This window comes from Rhizomucor pusillus, assembly GCF_041956525.1.
Source record: "Rhizomucor pusillus strain CBS 183.67 unplaced genomic scaffold VTP01scaffold_5, whole genome shotgun sequence".
Lineage (NCBI taxonomy): Eukaryota > Fungi > Mucoromycota > Mucoromycetes > Mucorales > Lichtheimiaceae > Rhizomucor > Rhizomucor pusillus.
The window spans coordinates 891,588-913,394 of record NW_027192147.1 but is presented as its reverse complement, the minus strand read 5'-3'; the positions used below and the strand labels follow the sequence as shown (position 1 = coordinate 913,394).

General features: G+C 45.8%; 12 protein-coding genes across 12 annotated transcripts; 8 read left to right on the top strand and 4 right to left on the bottom strand.

Annotated features, from left to right (window-relative positions):
* Positions 1-307: 307 nt before the first annotated feature.
* VTP01DRAFT_8505 (uncharacterized protein) lies at positions 308-2,901 on the bottom strand (the record flags this gene model as incomplete). The annotated part of the gene is made up of 6 exons (XM_069387634.1): positions 308-623; positions 677-965; positions 1,036-1,756; positions 1,814-2,227; positions 2,303-2,763; positions 2,838-2,901. The coding sequence occupies 6 exons, from the start codon at positions 2,899-2,901 to the stop codon at positions 308-310; spliced, it is 2,265 nt and encodes a 754-aa protein (XP_069241383.1).
* A 639-nt stretch (positions 2,902-3,540) lies between these two features.
* VTP01DRAFT_8504 (uncharacterized protein) lies at positions 3,541-3,765 on the bottom strand (the record flags this gene model as incomplete). Its single annotated transcript, XM_069387633.1, has 1 exon — positions 3,541-3,765. One exon carries the CDS (start codon positions 3,763-3,765, stop codon positions 3,541-3,543), a length of 225 nt encoding a protein of 74 aa, XP_069241382.1.
* Positions 3,766-4,103: 338 nt separating this feature from the next.
* VTP01DRAFT_8503 (uncharacterized protein) lies at positions 4,104-6,142 on the top strand (the record flags this gene model as incomplete). Its single annotated transcript, XM_069387632.1, has 6 exons — positions 4,104-4,274; positions 4,323-4,523; positions 4,584-4,698; positions 4,763-5,248; positions 5,305-5,538; positions 5,595-6,142. 6 exons carry the CDS (start codon positions 4,104-4,106, stop codon positions 6,140-6,142), a joined length of 1,755 nt encoding a protein of 584 aa, XP_069241381.1.
* A 489-nt stretch (positions 6,143-6,631) lies between these two features.
* VTP01DRAFT_8502 (uncharacterized protein) lies at positions 6,632-7,593 on the top strand (the record flags this gene model as incomplete). The annotated part of the gene is made up of 4 exons (XM_069387631.1): positions 6,632-7,095; positions 7,154-7,241; positions 7,308-7,404; positions 7,463-7,593. The coding sequence occupies 4 exons, from the start codon at positions 6,632-6,634 to the stop codon at positions 7,591-7,593; spliced, it is 780 nt and encodes a 259-aa protein (XP_069241380.1).
* Positions 7,594-8,060: 467 nt separating this feature from the next.
* On the top strand, positions 8,061-9,393 carry VTP01DRAFT_8501 (uncharacterized protein; the record flags this gene model as incomplete). The annotated part of the gene is made up of 5 exons (XM_069387630.1): positions 8,061-8,189; positions 8,253-8,298; positions 8,370-8,470; positions 8,553-8,843; positions 8,908-9,393. The coding sequence occupies 5 exons, from the start codon at positions 8,061-8,063 to the stop codon at positions 9,391-9,393; spliced, it is 1,053 nt and encodes a 350-aa protein (XP_069241379.1).
* A 424-nt stretch (positions 9,394-9,817) lies between these two features.
* On the top strand, positions 9,818-11,037 carry VTP01DRAFT_8500 (uncharacterized protein; the record flags this gene model as incomplete). The annotated part of the gene is made up of 3 exons (XM_069387629.1): positions 9,818-10,268; positions 10,328-10,842; positions 10,909-11,037. 3 exons carry the CDS (start codon positions 9,818-9,820, stop codon positions 11,035-11,037), a joined length of 1,095 nt encoding a protein of 364 aa, XP_069241378.1.
* A 186-nt stretch (positions 11,038-11,223) lies between these two features.
* VTP01DRAFT_8499 (uncharacterized protein) lies at positions 11,224-12,687 on the top strand (the record flags this gene model as incomplete). Its single annotated transcript, XM_069387626.1, has 5 exons — positions 11,224-11,319; positions 11,393-11,484; positions 11,566-11,785; positions 11,847-12,497; positions 12,556-12,687. The coding sequence occupies 5 exons, from the start codon at positions 11,224-11,226 to the stop codon at positions 12,685-12,687; spliced, it is 1,191 nt and encodes a 396-aa protein (XP_069241377.1).
* Positions 12,688-12,778: 91 nt separating this feature from the next.
* On the bottom strand, positions 12,779-16,458 carry VTP01DRAFT_8498 (uncharacterized protein; the record flags this gene model as incomplete). Its single annotated transcript, XM_069387625.1, has 7 exons — positions 12,779-13,982; positions 14,036-14,114; positions 14,180-14,411; positions 14,501-14,639; positions 14,698-15,091; positions 15,146-15,362; positions 15,436-16,458. 7 exons carry the CDS (start codon positions 16,456-16,458, stop codon positions 12,779-12,781), a joined length of 3,288 nt encoding a protein of 1,095 aa, XP_069241376.1.
* Positions 16,459-16,942: 484 nt separating this feature from the next.
* VTP01DRAFT_8497 (uncharacterized protein) lies at positions 16,943-17,678 on the top strand (the record flags this gene model as incomplete). The annotated part of the gene is made up of 3 exons (XM_069387624.1): positions 16,943-17,189; positions 17,252-17,520; positions 17,574-17,678. 3 exons carry the CDS (start codon positions 16,943-16,945, stop codon positions 17,676-17,678), a joined length of 621 nt encoding a protein of 206 aa, XP_069241375.1.
* A 263-nt stretch (positions 17,679-17,941) lies between these two features.
* On the top strand, positions 17,942-18,910 carry VTP01DRAFT_8496 (uncharacterized protein; the record flags this gene model as incomplete). Its single annotated transcript, XM_069387623.1, has 4 exons — positions 17,942-18,300; positions 18,362-18,539; positions 18,604-18,740; positions 18,808-18,910. The coding sequence occupies 4 exons, from the start codon at positions 17,942-17,944 to the stop codon at positions 18,908-18,910; spliced, it is 777 nt and encodes a 258-aa protein (XP_069241374.1).
* A 237-nt stretch (positions 18,911-19,147) lies between these two features.
* On the bottom strand, positions 19,148-20,572 carry VTP01DRAFT_8495 (uncharacterized protein; the record flags this gene model as incomplete). Its single annotated transcript, XM_069387622.1, has 6 exons — positions 19,148-19,270; positions 19,333-19,957; positions 20,020-20,086; positions 20,155-20,282; positions 20,342-20,382; positions 20,444-20,572. 6 exons carry the CDS (start codon positions 20,570-20,572, stop codon positions 19,148-19,150), a joined length of 1,113 nt encoding a protein of 370 aa, XP_069241373.1.
* Positions 20,573-21,082: 510 nt separating this feature from the next.
* VTP01DRAFT_8494 (60S ribosomal protein uL14) lies at positions 21,083-21,765 on the top strand (the record flags this gene model as incomplete). Its single annotated transcript, XM_069387621.1, has 4 exons — positions 21,083-21,092; positions 21,221-21,427; positions 21,505-21,599; positions 21,664-21,765. 4 exons carry the CDS (start codon positions 21,083-21,085, stop codon positions 21,763-21,765), a joined length of 414 nt encoding a protein of 137 aa, XP_069241372.1.
* Positions 21,766-21,807: the final 42 nt, after the last annotated feature.

The following is a 21,807-nucleotide window of genomic DNA, read 5'->3' as shown; positions in this document are numbered from 1 at the left end:
ATCTTTCATCGAATTTGGTGAACAATGTTTGACAAGCGTTTATGAATCTGCAGCTCCGCCAGGATCTCGCCGCGACGGACCCGGAACCTGACAAGGTAACGAAGATGCACAAATTTGGAAAAAAGGCTTCTGCTTGCTAGAGCTTGCATATCCCCAATCAAACATATCGTTTTGGATCGCTCAACTGTAATTCTTCTTTTATGTACATTGGCGATGAAAGCATTAAATACATTTTATCTTTTTGTGTGGTGGAGAATAAGGACAACAGGGTGGAGTGGGTATTATTATTATTATTATTTCTCGAAGCTTAAAGCTGTGACACGATCGACAGACCGTAGCATAGCAAAGCCTGTTTCTTTGCAGATGCAATTAGCAAATTCATGTGGCACTTTTCCTCAGGTCGTAACGACAATCCAATGTTGTTCCAATCGCTGCGTCGAACTTGGGAAGGTTGCTGGCATACTTCCTTTATATACTCTTTGTTGCGTGGACTGAGATATTTACTGACATCTTCGTAATCGTAATCGTCTTTGAGAATGCCAAGCAGCTGCTGTGTGTAGTACCAAATGGCATTTCGTAGCGGCGATGTATCCACTGCACCCTCTGCAACTTGATGGAATATGCTATCCAAGAGATCAGTATAAAGCATTCAATGTTACAACGAAGTTATACTCACCTCCAATCAGTTATACTCAATGCCTCGTTGAATTCCTCATCCAATTCTTCACCAAGACCTGGCAAGAACTGGTTTACTAGGTCGCATCCGTGATCTTCCCAGCAATACTCGCTTAGCATGAACTCTTCACAGCCATCGTGGCCAGCCTCAAAGTCTTCCAGTGATATTTGCTTTTCTTCTTCGGTGTGCATGAATCGTGTAAAGTTTTCATAGAATGGGTTGCTACTCCATGTTTGCTCAGATTGTTCTTCTTGCAAAGTCATTGTTTCGATCGTTAGTTTTTGTTCACCTAAGGAAAGCCGGTTGTATTAATCAATCACCTGTTAGCGATTATGCAAATCGGAAACAGTTTTACATACCATCGCGCGACTCTGTATCCTCTTGTTTGCCCAGATTCAATTTTCCAAAGCTCTCCAGGAGCTCCTCCCTTATGGCCTTATCTTTGCTAGACTTGAGTTTCCATATCAATTCACTGGTATGCTCAATAACATCTTCGTTCTGTCCCGGTTCGTCTTCCTCCTCCTCGTCAACAGAGACTCCGAGTCCTCGACCGTTATCGGATGAGAATTCTTGATGGCCGCCGTGATATGCTTCCTCCAGCAAAATATCGCTGTCATGCCATCCAGTGGCGGCAGACGCAGCTGCCCGAGCGATCTCCATATTTTTAGCGGGAGATAAAGGCGTGCGGAGGTCGAGCTCCTGCTCGATACCTTCCAACTCCCCTGCTCGACCGCCAGTGATCGAGAAACCGCCTCGCAGGTCCATTTCTGGAGCGATGCCGCATGCCAGCGTGAAGCTGCTAAGTCCCAGAAAAGTCGCAATTATTACCACTGCCTGGACGAGTTCGCCTTTGCTCCAAAATTCGCCGAGAGATGCACCAAATGCGCTCATAAGACTACTCATATCCTCCGTTGTCAATCGCCATGGTTGCCGAGAGAGCTTAAGGACAACGCGTGAGATACGCTGCAGCTTAGGTGGGCAATACTCTATGCTTTTGAGCCATGTGGGGTCACCGCCGCTCTGAAGAAATTCCAACTTGAGCATGGAAACCAGATATTGGCATTTCTGTTCTGCGCATGCCTATGAGCAAATTCCACTTAGCACAAGCTTTGCGAGTTGAAGCGTCTGGATTCCTACCATAATCGCGAGATAGCATTTCCAAGGCCGTCCTAGAGGTCCGATGGAACCCTTTGTGATATTTAGGTACGTTGTTCGATATATTTCATAGAATGTAGGGAAGAAAGCCATGACTCGGAATAGGTTGGCGAGACGCCCTTCGTCCAGGAATGTTCTGACCAGCATTTGCCGCACGTATTCATCGGACTGTCTTCCGCCTGTTGCAGTAGCTTGTTCCATTACGTCGCTCTTTTCTTCATCGTTTTCCGGATCGGTCTCCTGCGACCACGGTGAAAAGGACATGTTGCTAGGTCGAGGGTAGGAGCGTATATTCTTGTATGATGAATGGGACTCGAGTGAGAAAATATCTGTGAGCGATATGAAAATGGACGGCGAGAGATGACTAGGTCTAGGTGAGACCTTTGAATGCGTGTCCTGATTTGGCAAGCAATTCCGCGTGATCAGATCCAAATGGAAAGGCATGGTTGTAATCATGCATTGGACTCTTACCGCAAGCATCTGGAGAAAGTCCTTGAAAGTCTGCCGCACGTCGTTGAATGGACAACTGTAAGCGAGGCGAAGCATAGTAAGAAGGAAGTACTGCAATTGTTCGTCAGTCCAGTCGTCTTCTTCTTGATGTTCTTCGTCATTGTCATATGTCTCTGCGTCATACACGTTACCCGTGGCTCCCTCATGTGCTATGGGGGCTTTTTGCTGGTGTGACAAGGGGAAGGAAGGAGAGGATGGTGAGAAAGGACGCTTGGATGCATTTGACGATGTTGGCGGTGTTGCAGGTGTCTCGGGCGAGTTAGCAGAAAAGGGAGAACGGGCAAGCCGCAGATACGATTTCGCAACTTCAAGGATTTTCTCAAGAGCCTCCCGTCGTTCGTCAACGCACTCGCTTTGTAAACCTTTGAATAGCGCAACTCGCAAACGGAAAGACTGTAACTGGCGTGCCCTTGTATCGCGCGCTTCGAGTCGGAAAACATACAACCTGAGCTCACTGCTGTGTTTGCGTATATATTTATTGACTTTGTATACTCACCAACTTGTTCATTGACTGTGGAATATGTGTTCAGTTCATGTTGCAAAGTCTGATCTTCGTTCATAGCCCGGAGTCCACGTCAAATTTTACAACGTTCGGTTTGAAGATTTGCAAATGGCGAGAGATTGCTTATATATACTTAAAGTTGTTTCGAACAGGCTGGTCTATACACGACAAAAAAAGTTTGCTTTAAGGTTTTCAGAGGGAAAGGGAAGAAAAAACGATCGCGGTGAGAAATCTGCTGCTGCATTGCCCCGCTTCCCGAATGTCGGACTCTTGCTGCTACTGTTTGTGCTCTTTCAGACGCAGCATAAGTTATCAAAGATTTGGAGCAAATGCTCAAGGGTATTAAAAGAGTTCTACGTGGAAGGGACAATATCTTCAAAAGATGATGCAAATATGGAGTAATTATTGGTGCTTGAGATTTCAATATAATACAAGATGCTATCGCAAAAGGTAAGGTACGTAAGGTTTGCGACAGAGAAAAGAAGTAAAATCAGTATCTTGTCATGCGTCAGGGAGAATCGTCGTTTAAAGGCTCAGGTATCAACCGTTTCTGCTTTACAAGCACAGCTACAACAGTGGTATATACAATGATGATGAGGATACATGTGGCTGGTAGTAAGAATCTGAAAAGCTGTACGGGAGAGCAAGAAAGACTTTAAAACCGAATAAAGTATTATTAATTCCCGAACTCTACCATCTAAGCTGCGTAGAATTTGGTTGCGCTGACATACCTACTGATAGAGAGTGTACTTGACTTTTTGGTGTGTTCTGGCATGAAGTAGGGATCTTCATCGTCATCGTCGCTCTCGACGTACGTAGCAAATTCGTGCGCCTCCTCGTCGTCCTCCGTGTTAGTTGTTAATTCGCTGTTTGTCCTCTCGAAAGCAATGAATCCACGCTGATTACGATATGGCCGAGACATGTATATTTGCAGCAAAGAGAGTAAAGTCGGACTTCATGCGAACGAACACGGAAAAGGGAATTCGAGTTGTCATGTCGACATCGTCAATAATGTCAGGAAGGTATAGCAATTGGATACTGATAGATACTTTATATAAACCAAAGCGACACGAATATTTTATTTCCTTGGATAATCAATAGCTAGTGTTTGCGGAAGACTGCATCACATTGATACATTCTTCTCGGCGCGGTTTTCATGGTCACACGAAGCAAAGCAGCAGCGCTTCTCGGATCAGTTTCCACTTTCTTCTTCTTCTTGTTCTTGACCACACTCAGTCGACTCTTAACCTTAAACCCGCAATGTCAGTACATGTCGTGTACTCGTGCAGGTGCCTCAACGTCAAGCTCCACTTGGCCAACAAATATCTCCGGGACGATCACGAAGATGTTCGCGCAGAATGCTTCACTCGGCTGCATGATCCACCCCTGGAAGGTTGGCAGTTTGAGCTCGGCATGGGTGGTGTGCAAATTGTAGGTCACTCTACCTAGCTTCAGATGCTTTATATTGAGGCACAGTAGATGTACCCATCGCTAGCCAAGATGCACAAGGCCGGCGCTAGTAATACCTGGGCAACCGTTACTTGCTTAAACTGTGCGTCTGGGGCCGTCTATTCGATAGAACGCTTACCGTCGCCGATGAAAGAAACAATTCAATACCCTGTGGACCTCCAGGCCGTTTATCGTCCAGGCGATAAAGTGGTTATACACAGAGACGCCATAGTAAGTTGCACGACGAATAGATTCGATAATTTACTGTGAGATGCTAAAATGTACAACTAGTATGGAGATGAGCTCCGCAAAGTTAGAGAAGGACCTACGTACTCTGAAGAATTCAGTATTATAATCAAAAGTGACATTACGCCTGCGCAAGAATTGCCCTCTGAACAAGAGCAAGGTCTGTGTAAGAACAAGCCTTTTAAAGACAACACAAAAGTTAATTGAGTCGAGCCATAATCTAGAAGGAGCAAGTGTACCGGGAGAATTGTTCTCTCAGCACTTCAAGCTGCAGCAAATGTTGGAGGAGTCTATTCGAAAGAAGCAGAAAGAGACCGACGAAAGGATCGAGCAGTACAGACAGGAACAGCAAGCACGGCTGGAACGCGAAATATCCAAAGTCAAATATGACCAACAGCTATTGTGGCAAAGAATGTTAGAAGCATTAAGGACGGTTCACGAAGAAGAAGAGCGGGAGAAAAGAGTGCCTCGGATCCAAATGCGCAGCGATGTCAGGGAGGAGAGAGAAGGAGGATCGACTGCTGCAGCTGACGACAAGCTACCAAAATCACGGCCAATAACGGTCGGATCCATGCCGAGAGGATCGGTACGATTCTTTGAAGAAAGTATAAAGAATGCATCGTCCCTGTCAGTGTCACTATCTTCGAAACCATCCAAGCAGCCTTTGGAAGATACCACCGATTTACATGCCTCTGAGGCGGCAGATGATAGTAGGTTACTGCGAAGCCCATTGTCGCTGCTTCTTCGTTAACAAGAGGAGATCTAGAACGAGAGAATAAAGAAGAACCGGACCACTTTGAGGACGACGAAGATGAGGACCTTTTCGAACTGGATGAAGAAATTGAGCTTGATACAGAAGCTCACAATACAACGTCGGATAACCTCACAGTAGGGTCGATTCCCAAAGCATCTTGGAGCAGACGACGATCTAGCACCAAATACATCGACGAAAGCCTAGATACCAACGAAGATAAAGCGATAGAGGAAACCGATGAAAAAGGTAGTGATATTTGCCTCTGAGATGCTTGTCAGATGGTTGCTAACTTGGCTTTCTAGCAGATCAGCTTTCGGCATCTATTTCAACGTACGCGACTTCATTGCCGATAGCTATCGATCACAGCGAACGATCGAACAAACAGCCTGTTGAAAGCTCGACGGAGAATGCAGTCAATCCGGCCGATCAGGATCCGACTGCTGTTGGCAGCAGCTTGCAGAGAAACACACCGAGCCAAGACTTTAGATCTGCTGCTTCAACCTTTGATCACTTTACTCAGGCTGACCAGCAAATTTCGCTGTTATTCCCCAATCCAGATCGACGGCGCAAGTCGATTGCGACTATTAGGACCAAGACATCTACGTTTAGTCAAGGCAAAATTACTGCCATGTCTCTGGATACCCGTGGCAGAAGATTATCTTCAAGAAGTAAGGCCGATGCATCCTTGGAGAACCAAAACCAGGATGATGTGGACGATAACGAGGATGAAGAAGCTATCGGTCCAATGGTTCCTCCTCATATTTTGGCAGCCAGTACCTACACCGATGAGGCTGAAGAGCTGTTTGGCGAAATGCCTAGAAGCAGCGGATGGCGCAGGACATTTGAATGATTTTGTAAATATATCGAACTTAAAAAAAGTAATAATACTACAATACGATGCCACCTCACAATATATTTGCTACGACCATTGGCAAATTTACTGGCGATAATAATTGTCTTCTATGTTACATGGACACATCCGAGAATGCCATCTTTGATTCCTTTGCTATGACCAACCTTTCCAGGCAGACACAACGAAATAATATTTAGTGGGAAAAGATAGTATGTTTATTCGATGGCGTAGTACCAAGTATAAAGCTGCAACCTACAAGAAGGTATTCTACTTCAAATGGTGGATTACGGGTATTAGCGCCCAGTCTAACTTTTTTGGGTTGCGGGCAGCAGCATAGATCTTGGGAGGTGGGATTTTGGCGGTTGTCACATCATAGAGGACTTCACATAGGACGATAATTCTTGCGAGAGGCCGAGCTGTGAGTCAATTTTAGGCCCAGTTTGGGCAAAGCGACATCCTTCTCGTCTTTATAGAATTCACAGCAGAATGATACCCAGCAAGCGAAAGGCGTCCGTGAATGCAACCTCGCCACCACCGTTATCGTCACGTCCGTCAAGTCAATCGTCACCATTCTCACCTCCGTACAGCGGCGCCAGCACACCGCCAAGTCGACCGTTAACGACGGCTGCCGCTGCAGCTGCAGCATACAAGCGCCTGTCAGCAGCGAGCAATCCGCCACAACAGCAGCATCGACGACAAAGCAATTCCAGCAGTCAAGGTGCAACGCCTGTAACAGACGCACCAATGTCACGGCAGGGATCAGTAGATACAGAGGGTGCTCCAAACGCTGCTGAAGGAGAAGACGCCACATCGAAAGCCGGTGATACAGCAGATCGACCGCAAGACGCTGACGCTGAAGATGATGACGAGAATAAGGAATATATTGTCACATCAGCAGATATGGATGCTCAGATACAGTCTCAAATGGAGAAACAAAAGGAGGATATGAAGTATATATAGCAGCAGACGAAGAGCATAATACTCGATGATTTATCTGTATTGCGCTAGATTATTGTTGGAAAACTTTTCAGAAGAGCAATTGCAACGATACGAAGCATACAGACGGTCTGCTTTGAATAGGACCAATGTGCGACGTGTAAGTCGTTCGTGATACGGAAGAGGGAGTTTATGTTTTGGGCACTAAATCTTGACATGTTTGCAGCTTGTAAGCCAAGTGCTCAATCAGCAATGTTCGCAAACCATGGCTATCGTTGTTGCAGGTTTCTCCAAAGTCTACGTTGGCGAAATAATTGAAAAAGGTCTGTAATATACCGTCACCATGTAGGAGATGACAAGACTTGCTAAATCTCTACTTAGCGCGGGAAGTAATGGAAGAATGGGGCCAAACAGGACCGATACGCCCTGAACACTTGCGCGAGGCGAATCGACGGTACAAGCAGGAGAAAAGTATCACGTCAAAAATAGGAAAGAAGCTCTATCGAAAATAAACATCACTTTTTTTGCCAAAAGCAACGTGCGGAAGTTGTAATAAACTTTTGTCTTTTTGAAAGCGCTTCCATCGGGCCCCATTCCGGAAAACAACGCTGTCAAAACCACTTTGTGTCCGCGCATTCTACATATGATATCAGTTGTAGATACGTAGCAAGAAGCCGTAAGTTGCAAACTCGATGCCTACAAGTGGAAGCCAAGCGAGCTTCTTTGCACTTTTCGAATCTTTGCATGGTCGCTACGGATAATTCCCTTATGTTGACATCGGCTCGCACACCAAATGATCGGAAGGGCTGTGTCATCCCGCCTACCAAATTCGGTCGCCTTTGGAGCACAAAAACATTTGCCATTTTTAACAATGGATAACTCCCAAGTCTCGTTATATAAAACTCGTCCTGCTTGCTATTCGATTTCTGTTGTTATCCTCTCTCCTATTTTCTTTCCTTTCTTCCTTTCTTTTGCACTCATGGACTTCGATTGGCTGAACCCGCAGATAAAAAATAGGTTCATTCACACAGATCTCCAGGCATTACGGAAATGCTGCGGCTGTATACATTTACGTGTAGGCGCGGCATTTTCATGCATAGTATGGGCGGTAAGCATACACGCAGCCATTCCGGTCTACACAGAATATGTAATGCGAATAACTTATTGGTAGGCCTTGTCGATGTACTTCGCCGTGTTATCCTTCCAAGACAAGAGTCGCAAGTATATAGCTTCTGCTATGAGAGAAGGAATTCCTAAAAAGAGCTAACCACACCGTGAAATAATACAGCATTCTACTCGTACATGTCATCTCCGCCGTTAATTGTCTACGGCGTCGTCAACCTATTCTTGGTAATTGTGGCCCTTTTAGGATTGTTGGCTCTGTTTCGGGTAAGAGAAACTGCTACTGTACTGTTGTTTGTATTTATTTACGCATGTGATATCTTAACGACTTTGGCGACACTGGCAACAGAATAGATGGGAGTACATACGACATTTTTCTCATGCCACCTGGGTCGCAATATTCGCGTTTCTCGTCGACGGGCTCATCAACGTGATTCTATTCTTCAACAGCCGTCCGGATTTCCAGGCGCAGTGCGTCGAAGCAGCTGCCAGTAACTTGAACGCAACGGCATTGGCTGCTGGTGGTACCAACGCGACATCTTTCGATCTCACAAGTGCAGATTATTACAACTGCGACAAGCTCTGGGAAGACGAGGCAAAGTTTGGATTGATGTCTATCTGCATCATGGTCGTCATTTACGTACGTCACTTTAACGGGCTTTGCATTATTAGCTCGAAATTTACATGGATAAAACTGCACATAGATTTACTGGGCTGCTTGTATATATTCGTTTAGCCACAAGCAAGGTGCTGCCAATCTCGCTGCGGCAAGGATGATGCCACCTCCAGGCGCCGCGCCTGGCATGGTACCTCCTCCAGGGGCCCCAGCACCAGCTACGATGCCACCGCCAACCGCCGCGCCCATCAATCCTGCAGACCGCTCCAACATTATTGTTCTCAACAATGAAAAGCCTTCAAGGAAAACCAAAAAGAAGAATAATACGATATCTCTCAGCAGGAAATTGCGCAAGATCGAACCATCCTCTTTATTGTTTGGCTTCTCTATCAGTCCAGACGGCAGAGTGACCGATCTCGAGCAAGCAAATCCATATATGCTCGATACGAAACGGCTGAAGCGCAAGTCTGTTCCCAACTTGTCACAATATTACAAAATGGAAGACGATGATGAAAACGACGACGATGATAATAATCAATGGGAGAAATATCGACGAAGGTCAACGGATAAATGAAAAACATGTGTAACATTTCTCTTTAATACTGTATACCCGCATTTCTACACCAACGCCCTTTGCATATATATATGATATACGCGTTGTCTTTTTGAACAAATCACGCGCTGTACTTTGGTCCTGCTCCCTTCTGAAATATATTACGTTCATAGAACACTCCAGATGACTAAAATTCTTCAATGAATTCGATATGTGCACATTCAAATATCGATTACAGTATCAAATTGAATATCAACAAACGAAACAAAAGAAAATCCAGATCTATACCCTCTAGATTTCGATTCTCCATGATGTGATCCCATCTGTTTGTTATTAAAGCTATCACGCGGGATATCCTCCTTTATAGATTTTTATCCTAATTGTTTATATATCTATTTCTAATTGTACAAGCATCCTTTGGTCATGATCCCAGTTTTCAAGGAGAATGGAAAAGGAAAAGACAAACGAACGTGAGGATACAATTCTAGTTGAAGAAAAGGATGTAGCATCTGTGGAAAATGGTTCCCATCGACCGACTTCGCGGTTGGTTGAACAAGATTGCGAAGACGTCAACGAGCAGCAAAAGGCAAAACGCCCACTTTTGAAACGCATTCTCCATTCTTACAAACCAGAGCATATTGGTAGCACAGGCATTGCTATCCTGTGTTTGCTCGTGGTGCATGCTCTAGCACTCGGCTTCCTAGAATCATTCCTTGCTTCCTACCACGTCGACCAGGCGTCTCAGTGTGCTCTGAACCCGACTGCGTTGGGGATAGCCCAGACGGATGTGATCTACAGGGGATGGATGGTCGCAGCGCCTCTATACCAAGTAGTTCTTTGCATCGACGCGCTCAAAAGTGACAATACCGTCCAGCTTTATTCCTTAATTCCATTTGGTGAGCATGTGCAGCGACAGATCAATTTCTGTTTCTGATAAACTACGCCTTCTATTTAGGTCTCACAATTGTCATCAACGCGGGTATACAAGTGTACCAGGATACCATCCGGCAAGAGTGGATGTCCAGTCTCGGCTGCGACAATCCACAAGATGCCACTAACGGTCATTATCTGTACTTTGTCGTCCTCGGCATTTCCCCCCTCTGCTTCCTTATATTAATTGCACTGTCAACTCGGATACACACATGCTTTGACAGAAAAAGATACCCGCACACGGTAGCATTCGCGACGCTGCTGGCACTGCTCAAGTTTGATCTTTTCTTTGTTGCCAGTTTCTTTGCCCAGATCGTTCCGTCGGGTTTGTTGCACTACAATATCACAACTTTCGAAGCTGCGATGCTTGTAACCATTGGCAGTCTTGTATTTTTGATGACATGGTATGCGCTCGAGCATGAAATACCAACGCTTCTGGCGTTGCTGTGCGCCATCACCGCTATCTCTTTGGGATACTTTGGATTTCGCATTGTTTCCTTTGCCATGGCTCAGGGCAGCGCAGCAACTGATCCCTACCGGGTATGTACGATGGAGAATATACAATGCTGCGTACGTATTTAATATCTAACTCATATCCGTACATAGATGACTCGCTACAGCCTTTTGTTTACATCACTGGTGCTATTCGTGCTTCTCGTGCTCAGCGTGGGAGTAGGCGTGGTGTGTACAAGGCACATGCTACGCGGTGCCAAGCTGTATCAAGCAAAGCAATAAAAAACTGTTAATTCTTTGCAAAGTGTCTAATTGGTGGTGGGGTGAATGATTATTGGCATGATGCACGGTGATTCACATCCTACATCGTGGCTTTTGATGGGTAGATCTCCGCCCAACTTTTCCACGATTGTATGCGTGTATCACCAACCCCTCCTTCCTCCTTCCTCCTCTTTTCACGCAAAACTCATGTCAACCATGCTGTTCCTGCGACAGACTACTTTGGCACGACAATTCGCTCAACAGACTAAACGCTGGAATAGCACCGCTGTAGACTCGTTCAAGGTAACAGGACACCTGTACTTTGCCTCTCCGTAGACTCGGCCTTTGTGGTAACCACGTACGTTGACGATTGTAGGCCAGCCAGCTCCGCGTTACCAAGAGCAACAACTTGAAGCCCTTGGTTGCCAAGCAGGACCTTGTATTCGGCAAGACTTTTACCGACCACATGTAAGATATATACTTTTTTTTAAACGCAACTATGCGAGAGAATCCCAGCATTGATTGATCACGAACTCGCGACGGTTAAAGGATCACTGCCGAGTGGACTGAAGCCAGTGGATGGGCAGCTCCGGAGCTTCGGCCTTACGAGAAACTCGCTCTTGAACCCAGTGCCGTCGTCTTCCACTATGCGTCAGAGTGTTTTGAGGGCATGAAAGCTTACAAAGACAAAGATGGTAAGATCCGCCTTTTCCGTCCCGACATGAACATGGCCCGTATGAACCGATCAACTGCACGCATTGCTTTGCCCGTGAGTAATATACAGACCGGAACGAATCGAATTGATAATTTATGCTGGTTCATTTCTCTAGCAATTCGACGGCGACGAGCTCACCAAATGCATTGGCGAATACTTGAAATTGGACGAACGATGGATTCCCGAAGGTCGTGGCTACTCTCTGTACTTAAGACCTACCATGATCGGCACGCAGGAAAGTTTGGGTGTCAATCCTTCCAACAGAGCTCTCTTGTTCGTTATTGGCTGCCCCGTCGGCCCTTACTACGCCCACGGTTTCAAGGCTGTCAAGCTCAAGGCCACTACCGAATACATCCGCGCATGGCCCCGTGGTACAGGTGACGCCAAGGTCGGCGGTAACTATGCTCCTGGAGTGATGCCCCAACGTCTTGCGATGAAGCAAGGCTATCACCAGAACCTTTGGCTCTTTGGCGAGGATCACCAATTGACTGAAGTTGGTACCATGAACTTGTTTATTCTTTGGGAGAACGAGCAAGGCGATCTTGAGTTGGCCACTCCTCCCTTGGATGGTTCCATCTTGCCTGGTGTCACCCGCGACTCTATCCTGTCTCTTGCTCGTTCCTGGAACGAGTTCAAGGTCACCGAGCGCAAGATGACCATGCCTCAGCTCCGCGACGCTATCAAGGAAGGCCGCGTCAAGGAAATGTTCGGTGCTGGTACCGCCGCTATCGTCAGCCCCATCCGTACCATTGAATATCTCGGTGAAGTAAGTAGTGTGGGAAAGTCTGTCTGCACAGTCAAACTTAAAAAAATTATTAATTCAGGACCTCCAAATCCCTCTTGATCCCAACGACGCTTCGTCGGAAGCCGGTCCTTACACGAAGCGTTTCAATGAAACCATCATGGATATCCAATACGGTCAAGTAGAACACCCCTGGTCCGTTGTTGTCAACTAGATAATAATATGCAAATAAAGCATGTTTGTTGTTTTTTTTCGTTTTGGTAAAGATGACTACACAAATGAGACATGTATGTGATATGTACAGGCTATTTGAAGCCGCTGGCGCGGATCTTCTTTTTGGGTTTCTTCTTTTTAGCATCTTTGCTGGTGCGTGTGCCAAAGGTTCCTGGAAGTGGCTGACTCGCCACGAACTGCGCGCCTGTCGTCGTACCATCTTCTTCTTGTTTTATTCCTACTTCTTCTTGTTTGCTGCTTTCCTTCTTCTTTTCGATCGTCGATGCCACTTCAATCACCGTCGGTGGCAGGTTATCCTCTTCAAACACGGTGCCCAGAGCCGGCATGGATGCGCTCAACACGGGAGTCTTGGGCTGAGGTTCAGGAGATGGTCGCTCGTTCGCAAAGAAGAACAGCGGCTTGATATCCTCATCCGTGAGAGGCCTGATGAACCCTTTATCGAGTCCTTGGGTATGTTCGCCTGTTTCCCAGTACATGGCGCTCCACTGTGTCATATCGGTCATCTCTACAAATCGTTTGTTCGCTTCAGGGAAGTAGTGGAATTGATCGTCTTCAAGGTCTTTTTTGCATGCTATATATACATTCTTGCTCAATGCAATGTTTTGTTTCACAATGTCCAGTTGCTGTGTCATGTCGATTGATGAGGTGGTATCATGTGTAGCGAATTTCGTGATATAATAACGGAAGGGTAATAGTAAGTTCTTGTTGCTGATATCTGGGTTGCATCTTTCAAAGGTTCCTGAATCCTGCAGTTTGCTGTCGAGTGATGGTATCAGTTTGAAATTGTGCTTCAGATCGTCTGATGGCAGTAGATCGCTTAGCATAAACGGCAAGGCGCGAGATTCGGCATTTTGCATCACATTTTCCAACACTGTGGCTGATTCCGGAATGTCGGATGTTGCTTCCGGTGACTCTCCATCCTCCAAATGCTTCCAGTCTCCATCCACATTAGCCTTTGTCAGATGTTTCAGTGACTCGTAGCTGAGCTCGTCCCGGAGCGGTTCTGGCTCCAGAGGCAATTCTTCGAACTCCGTGTCGACATCGTATGTCAAGACTTGCTTCGCTAAGGCTTTGTACTTTTGAGATTCATGCAAGTAAGTAACTACTTGTAGAAGGCCGTTCCTGTACAGCTGGAATATGGCAAATGTGCGGAATTTTTGATCTGTTTTGGTATCCGTAAAGAGCACTGCCATGCCAGCTAAAGGCAAGGTCTTGAAGTGAGATTTATGTATAACTTCTTCTTTGCGCTCGGCAAACGTCGTGCTTTCGAGAAACCTGCATGGTGCGTAAGTCAAGTATACTATCTTGTTTGCTAAATTAGTACTTACAAGTTTCTGCCTGCCTCGTCAGGACCATATTTTACATGCGTTACATAATCAGGCACAGAAGACCAGGTAAACATATGGTCTAATGTATATTGTTAGTATACACAAGTGCAGCAGCGTCGATCTTCTAAAACATTCTTTTCTTACGTCTTTTCAAGTCAAAAAACCGTCCAGAAGCAAAATGGAAGCCTTTATGTCGTAATACACCCAAGTGATGTCGAGACTGCACCAAGATTTTCTTTGTATGTATATCCATCAAACGAAATCCATCAACTGTCGCAATGATAACGTGCCGGTCGTTAGAACACCCAGACGTGCGCTCCATTGCTACAATCATGTTTTCCTTGCTCGTTTCAAAAAGAACGCGTCGTCTCATGTACTATAAAATGGAAAGGTAAGACATTTGACAGGAAAAAAAAAAGAACATGATATATATATATATATATATATATATATATATATATATACCTTCAAATCCAGACAGTAAACTTTCAATCGCGTTGCTACTATCAACATCTGAGTGTGCCGGCCAAAAACGCACGTATACCACGTTTCCCCAGATTCTTGTGCATCTTCATCACGCACAAACCATTCATCCACGACGTTGCTATATATAACCATACGTTAGCAGAGCTGCTTACGCTTACATTGGCTTCCAAACTTGCCTGTGAAACCGGTTTCTTCTGATGTCAAATATACAGACGTAACCGGTGTCACCAATCATGGCGTATCGGTTCATATCATATGGACATACAGCAATATGTATAGGCTTGCATTGACGGTACTTGATAGCAACCAATGCTGGCTTGAAAGCATGCAATGAAACAACCCGCATTCGAGATCCATCTGGGCGTTCGAGTCTGTAAAGATTTACTGTGCATTGGGTTCGCACTGCAATCGTCGTCTGGTCTCCAAGAGCGAAAATTTTGATGTCATAGATTCTGTAGCCGACAGGTACCATTGCACAGTTGTTACCATTCAAGATATCTGGTTTGATTTCCTCCACGTCGGCAGGTATGTAGTCATATTCGCTTTTGACAGAATTGAACGCACGGACACCTTTGACAGATTCGTCAATATATTAGCTATTGCGACAAGCATGCGGTAACTTACATAAGAAATATTGTTTCACGGGAAATGCAACCACGAAGTACGACGAGTTGCTGTCTGTTGTCGGATCACTTAGGTTGGCGATTGCGAGCAGATTTCCATCCAGAGGATCGTTAACTCTTAGGTCCAAAGCCAGGGTTTCCTGCTCTGTTGCTAATTCGAGTAGAAGGTCCTGGGGAATCAATCGGGTATCTGGAGCGTCGCGATAAAGAGTATTAATCTAAGATAGATTTGCAGCAGCAGCAGCAGTTAGAGAATTGTAACGTTCGCAGGACTCAGATAGTGATAGTTACTTGACCAAGTAAGTTCAATCTCCTGTTTTTCCGCTTTCTTTTCTTGACATGCGGCCGTGCTTTTCGGATGTATCTCCTGTCAAGCGGACTCAATATCCTGCTTTGCATCCGCTTAACACGAGTCATTTTCATATTCAGTTGATGGACTCTGCCGGTATGTATGCGATGGTCGACGTTCGATTCCAATCGAAACAAATTTGACTTTGGTTGCCGAACACGTCTCTCGAAAAGCCGCCTGTGTTCTGTTGGGTAGTAATATACATTGCGTACGCTTCCGTCCGAACATGGCATCCTTTGTTTCAAATATCCATGTCTCAAAGGCCCAAGTTCTTCTCGCTTTCTTTTGCTTCCAATGCCAGATAAATATGATCTATCGGCTAGTACTTTGTCCAGCTTCTTAGCTCGTACTTCGTTCGCTTGGATAGACTCTTCCCTAACGCGACGTTTCTTATGAAGGATTGCGAGCAATTCAACGAACGATCCCTCAGCTTGGAGACATTTTTCAACAACGTCGTAGCGAGCTAACTCGGTGGTGTTGCTTCTCGATGGCACAACAATGCTAGAACTGCATTCGCTCTTCGTTTCTTGCTTCGCAGGACCGGATTCTTTGATACTGCCGCTGCCGTCTTTGTCTGCTGTGCTTGTTGATTCGATAACATTGGTCGCAACGTCGCCGGTACTGCGTTTCCTCTTTCTTTGTCGCTTCGCAGGACTGGATTCCTTGATGCTACTACTATCACCTTTGTTTGTGGTGCTAGTCAACTCGGTGGCATTGACCGCGACATTGGTACTGTCTTGCTTGTTCGTTTGCTGATTCGCAGAATTCGATTCGTTGCTGCTATTGTCTCCTTTGTTTGCCGTGCTTGTCGAATGGGTAGCATTGGCGACCTTGGAGGGTGGGGTGTCAACGTTGTCGACCTTGTAACATTTCCGGGGCCGTCCGCGAGGGCGTTTAACTTTGACAGTCTCGTTCCTATTCCCGGTCTGCGGAGCAACAGCAGGTTTGCTAACGTTGACCCCCATGATCAAGGATCAAAACGTTGCAGGGCGGAATGAGACGGGGAAAGGGCTAATGTCAAAAAAATTCTTTTTTCTGAGATGGATTGCAGGAATTCGACTTCGCCGCCCCACCACTGCCTTCAGGGACGTCTGTGCCTTGCCGCATGAATCTATTTTTTACGCTTGAAACATTACCCTCACCCCCCTTTTGTATTTACTGATGGTACATTGAATTCATCTACTGTTTTGCAAACCTTTGTCGATTGCTACAACATAGTCTAGTCTATTATCCATTCTAAATCAAAGCTTCCCACATCGATCTTACTTTATCGTGGAACCTGTACTTTCAGGTATACAACGTAAATTAAGATAGTCTTTTATGTGCATGCATTGGGACAACGTAAAATCGACGAGGAATTCTGTGCTGCGACTATGCATCTTTCGTGATACCCTCTCGAAACCAGCGGTCAAGCAATTGCTTTCTTTTTTTTTTTCTTCACGACTGATAATGTCAGACGCACCGTTGATCGATGCAGTAACCATCTATTCTCTGTTGGCGGTTCTGGGCTTGCTGATTGTAGCTTTTCTGGGATCATTTGTTGCGCTTCCGAAACAAAGCTCCACTGTTGATCGTGCGACATTTGTCTGGTATGCTTTCGACGCGTTGACGCACTTCATACTCGAAGGCTCGTTCGTTTGGCACAGTATTCTCGGACGCACGGTGAACAGTGGTCAAGACATGTTTGCGCAGCTATGTAAGGAGGAGCAACTTTTCCTCAACGCTTTCAAACGCTGACACAACAGCCAACATTTGTAGGGCAAGAGTATGCAAAAGCCGATGCACGGTGGGGGTTCGCAGATCCGACCATTGTCGCTCTCGAAATATTGACTGTATTCGCCGTTGGCTTGATGTGCGTCTACATCATGTATCTTTTGGCAAAGGATGATCCTCGACGACACTACTGGATCACTGTAGCATCGGTTGCCGAGCTGTATGGAGGCTGGATGACGTTCACACCCGAGTGGCTCATTGGCTCGCCGTATCTCAACACAAGTAACTGGCTATATCATCTCGTGTACCTCTGGGTAAGAAGCACAGGATAGTTATAAAGTATACATATTAACATGCGTCTTTCCAGTTTTTCAACGGTCTATGGGTAATCATTCCAATTGCGTTGATGGTACGCTCGTACCGCACTCTTTATCCATCTGAGACCATAGATGTCAAGGCCAAGCAAGCCTAAACTCGAGATCGCAAATCGCTTCTTATTTGCACATTACTTGACCCATCATAGTCATGGAAACACGCGCAAGTTTTTATTGTTGTACTTCGTATAACTGAATTTGAAGATTGTGGGGATAAAAGAGAAGAAATAATGAAAGGTACTCAGGGACAGTCATGAGCGGCAGAAAAGACAGTCATGGGGGGAGATTAGGCAGGACGGAGGATGGCAGGAGGAACTTTTCAGAGCCACCCACATTTTTTTGTCCTTGTTTCTGAAACAACATGACTGAAGTTGACGCACGACAGAATGTCTTGAACAACGAGACCGAAGAGAAACCGGTCGCCGCCGCCACCGTCCCAGAAACTACTGCTACTACTACTACTGAGAAACCAGAAGAAAAGACTTCGTCTGCAGCCGCCACTCAGGAAGAAGAAAAGACACCTACCAATGACGAGTCAAAGAACGACGAAGAGCAAGTAACCACCGTGTTCCACGACCGAATCAACTACAATGTCAAGCACCCTCTGCACAACTCGTGGACGCTCTGGTTCGACAACCCGCAGCGAAAGGCCAACCAAGCTTCCTGGTCAGCCAATCTCAAGGAGATCGTCACGGTTGAAACTGTCGAAGACTTTTGGGGGTGAGTATATATATAAGTATAAACTATACATTTTGTAACCATGAGTTGCCTCTGCTTTTAGTGTTTACAACAATATTGCCAAAGTCAACCACCTCGATACCAACTCCAACTATCACTTTTTCAAGAAGGGTATTCGACCAGAATGGGAAGATCCTGCCAACTCGGATGGTGGCAAATTCAGCATCCAATTCCCGCGTAACAGAACTGGCGAGCAGATCAATGACTATTGGCTGTCTTTGGTAAGCATATAATAATGTAATACAGAGCTGCGAATGTGTCATGCTGATCTGTCCAACTTTAAAGCTTTTAGCCATGATTGGAGAGCAATTCAAATATGAGCATGAAGTGTGTGGTGCCGTCGTGTCAGTCAGAAAAGTGTTTTTCCGTATTGCCATCTGGATCAGAGGCTGTGAGAGAAACGAGACCACCGAGACCTTGGGGTAAGAAGAATGCTGATATCACTGACTGCTCAGCGAAAATACTTACAAACAATTCTTCTGTGCACAGTCGTCAATTGAAGGAGTTCCTGAGCATCCCCAACAACATGACCGTGGAATTCACACCTCACGGAGAATCTGCAGCCAAATCCGCACAAAAGTTTAATATATAAAAAGCTATCTATTCTTTCTTCGCTCTCACATTACACGGATTGTACATCATCTTCTTTTCTTTTTACTCCTCGCAAAATAGTTTTGCATAAACATCACCGTCAAGATCAAGAAAACTCAATTTGATGCACCAGAGTTGCAGTGGATGTTTACTCAGTGCCAGGCGACTCTCGAGAACGTGTTTATATTACAAACAAAGGAGTTGGTTGTAAGAGGCCAAAATTGAAAAGACTACTAGATCACGGCCATTGTTGTTGGTTGTGCATTGGATGATTATCAACAGCTGCTGCTTGCTGCTGCTGCTGCTGCTGTCGACTTGCTTGGTAGCTGCTGTACAGATGATCAAAAAATAGTGGATCATTCTGGTTTTCACGTGAGGTATAAGCAAAACTGATTGATATTCGCATCCCGCTATCCGACTTACATGCACAATGTTCATGAATTGCTGGATAAATTCAGGCTTTGAAAGCATAGGACCACCACCAAATCGTCGCAATACTTCTCCTTGGCTTAACTCCACCGCGTGCTGTGGAGCAAGTGGAGGAGGCGGAGGAACTCCATTCATTACACTCATAGGCGGAGGAGGTGGTGGTGGTGGAGGCAGAGGAGCAGCAGCAAGATTTGAGGATGGCGGCGTATCCGTTCTTAATCCTCCTTGGAGAGTTTGCAGCAGCGATGCCGCCTTTTGTTGCGGCGTGGATATCGGTGGTAGATGTGCTACCGAGTGCACTGGAGACTGCTGGAAAATGGATAGTAACTGCTGCTGGTTCTGGTTCTTTGGTGGTTCGGGCATCGCCATTGCTGGTGGCGGAGGTTGCTCGCCATTGCGTTGCTGCTGCGATCCTTTAAGAACTTTGAGCAATGGGTTTTCTCCACCGTTTTGAGGATGAGGAGGAGGTCCTCCATCCACTGCCGCTGCTGCCGGCGGATAATTCTCTTCGTCTAGGGCTGGTCGACGAACAGCTCGTTGCAGTAACTGGACAACATCGACTACCACATCCTGATCTTCCTTGTCCTCCTTTTGTGCAGAGCCGACTTGTGACCTTAGTCTGGTATCCAAAAGGATAAATATCGATTGTCACGTGTTTATCCCGTCGATATAAAGTCTTACTTTGAGACTTTGGTCGTGATCCGCTTTCTATCCTTCTCTTCAAACAACCACAATGCCAAAATTTCATCTGCGGCGGCAGCGGCCTAGTTAGCATCACGCCAATGTACAGTGGAAGTGTTCAGTTATATGTAATACCATTCTTGTTGCTGAAAAACATAAACTCGTCGTTATCTTGAAGTTTGCTGATCTCGTTGAGGTATATGACAAAGTTGTCGATTTTGTGTCGGTTCAAAATGAACAACGCGTACTCTGGCGGTGATCGCCTAACATGGGCAGCCTTGTGAGAAAGTGAACCGTCGCAGCAAACATACAAAGGCTCTACCTCTTAACAAGGAACAGTACGCCCTCATAGTCCATTCTTTCCTGAGTCGCGCGTGTCAAGCCGCCATCTCAAAAATATTAAAGTTGTTTCAAGGCGACATACCCAACTGATGCGTTCGACGGCGAACTTATACATGACGCCGTGAGGCGACTGGTCGAGTATCTCGCAAATCATGGGGTCATGGCGTTGCAGTACTTTGAGATTGAATTTTTTCCGTTTGGCAAAGTCCATCTTGCTTTGCAGAAGCAGGAGTGAAGGAGGAGGAGTTCAAAGCTTTCATGCGAGCACAGTTGTTTCAATTCCGGTCACGTTGACACTTGCACAGAGATAGGATGGATGAGGCACGTATTTATGCTTATATATTATCCACAGTGTCACCTGTAAAATCCTTTGCTAGTCGCGTGTATATATGCAAAGGATGTCAGGGCTTGGAATACGACGGTGTATCCAGATCAAATGCCATTTATTGCACACCTTCTACCTCTCTCGTGTCAGAAATGTCTCAATTTAAATATTAACCGAGTACACGAGCTATTTTTGAATGCATAGATAACAGCAAAGTTATTAGATCAGGAATAAGTTCGTGGTGTCTGCATTTGGTTAGCAACGAGATTAGAGTGAGTGAGAGGAGGGGGGGCAGGCTCATTTTGGGACCCCGCGCCTGCCTGCGTTGGCCGGCCCGGCTCAAGAAGCAAGCAGCATGCAGGGGAATTTGGATCTTTCTCTTTTCATCTTCCTCAAATGCCTAAGGGTTAGTAACGGATTAGGGCGAATACAGGACGGATGCACGGATGTTGGATGGATGAATGGATTTTAGCTAAAGATGATGGAGACGAAAATTTCATTTGAACAAAAGACGATTGACACACACGACATTAGTTAGCATTTCCGGCACCAAATACCGCATGACACTTGGTTTGCCTGTCGGCGCCGTCATGAACTGCGCTGACAACAGTGGCGCCAAGAACTTGTACGTCATTGCCGTCCGCAACATCAAGGGTCGTTTGAACCGTCTTCCTGCCGCCGGCGCTGGTGACATGGTTGTCGCTACCGTCAAGAAGGGCAAGCCTGAATTGCGAAAGAAGGGTAAGCGCCGAATCGAATTTGCAAATTGTATAACTTTTAGATGCAGAATATTCAATTAATCATCGTTTTTAATCTAGTCATGCCTGCTGTCATTGTTCGCCAGCGCAAGGCTTGGCGCCGCAGAGACGGTGTCTTCTTGTACTTTGAAGACAACGCTGGTGTCATTGTTAACGTGAGTTTTTTTTTTCTAGCTCTACAGATTGCAGTGAATTTTTCTAACATTTGGCCCTGTATAGCCCAAGGGTGAAATGAAGGGTTCCGCCATCACTGGTCCCGTTGCTAAGGAGTGCGCTGACTTGTGGCCCCGTATTGCTTCCGCTGCCGGCACTGTTGTCTAAGAAGATGTATATGTTCTTGCCACACCACCGACATTAAAAAAG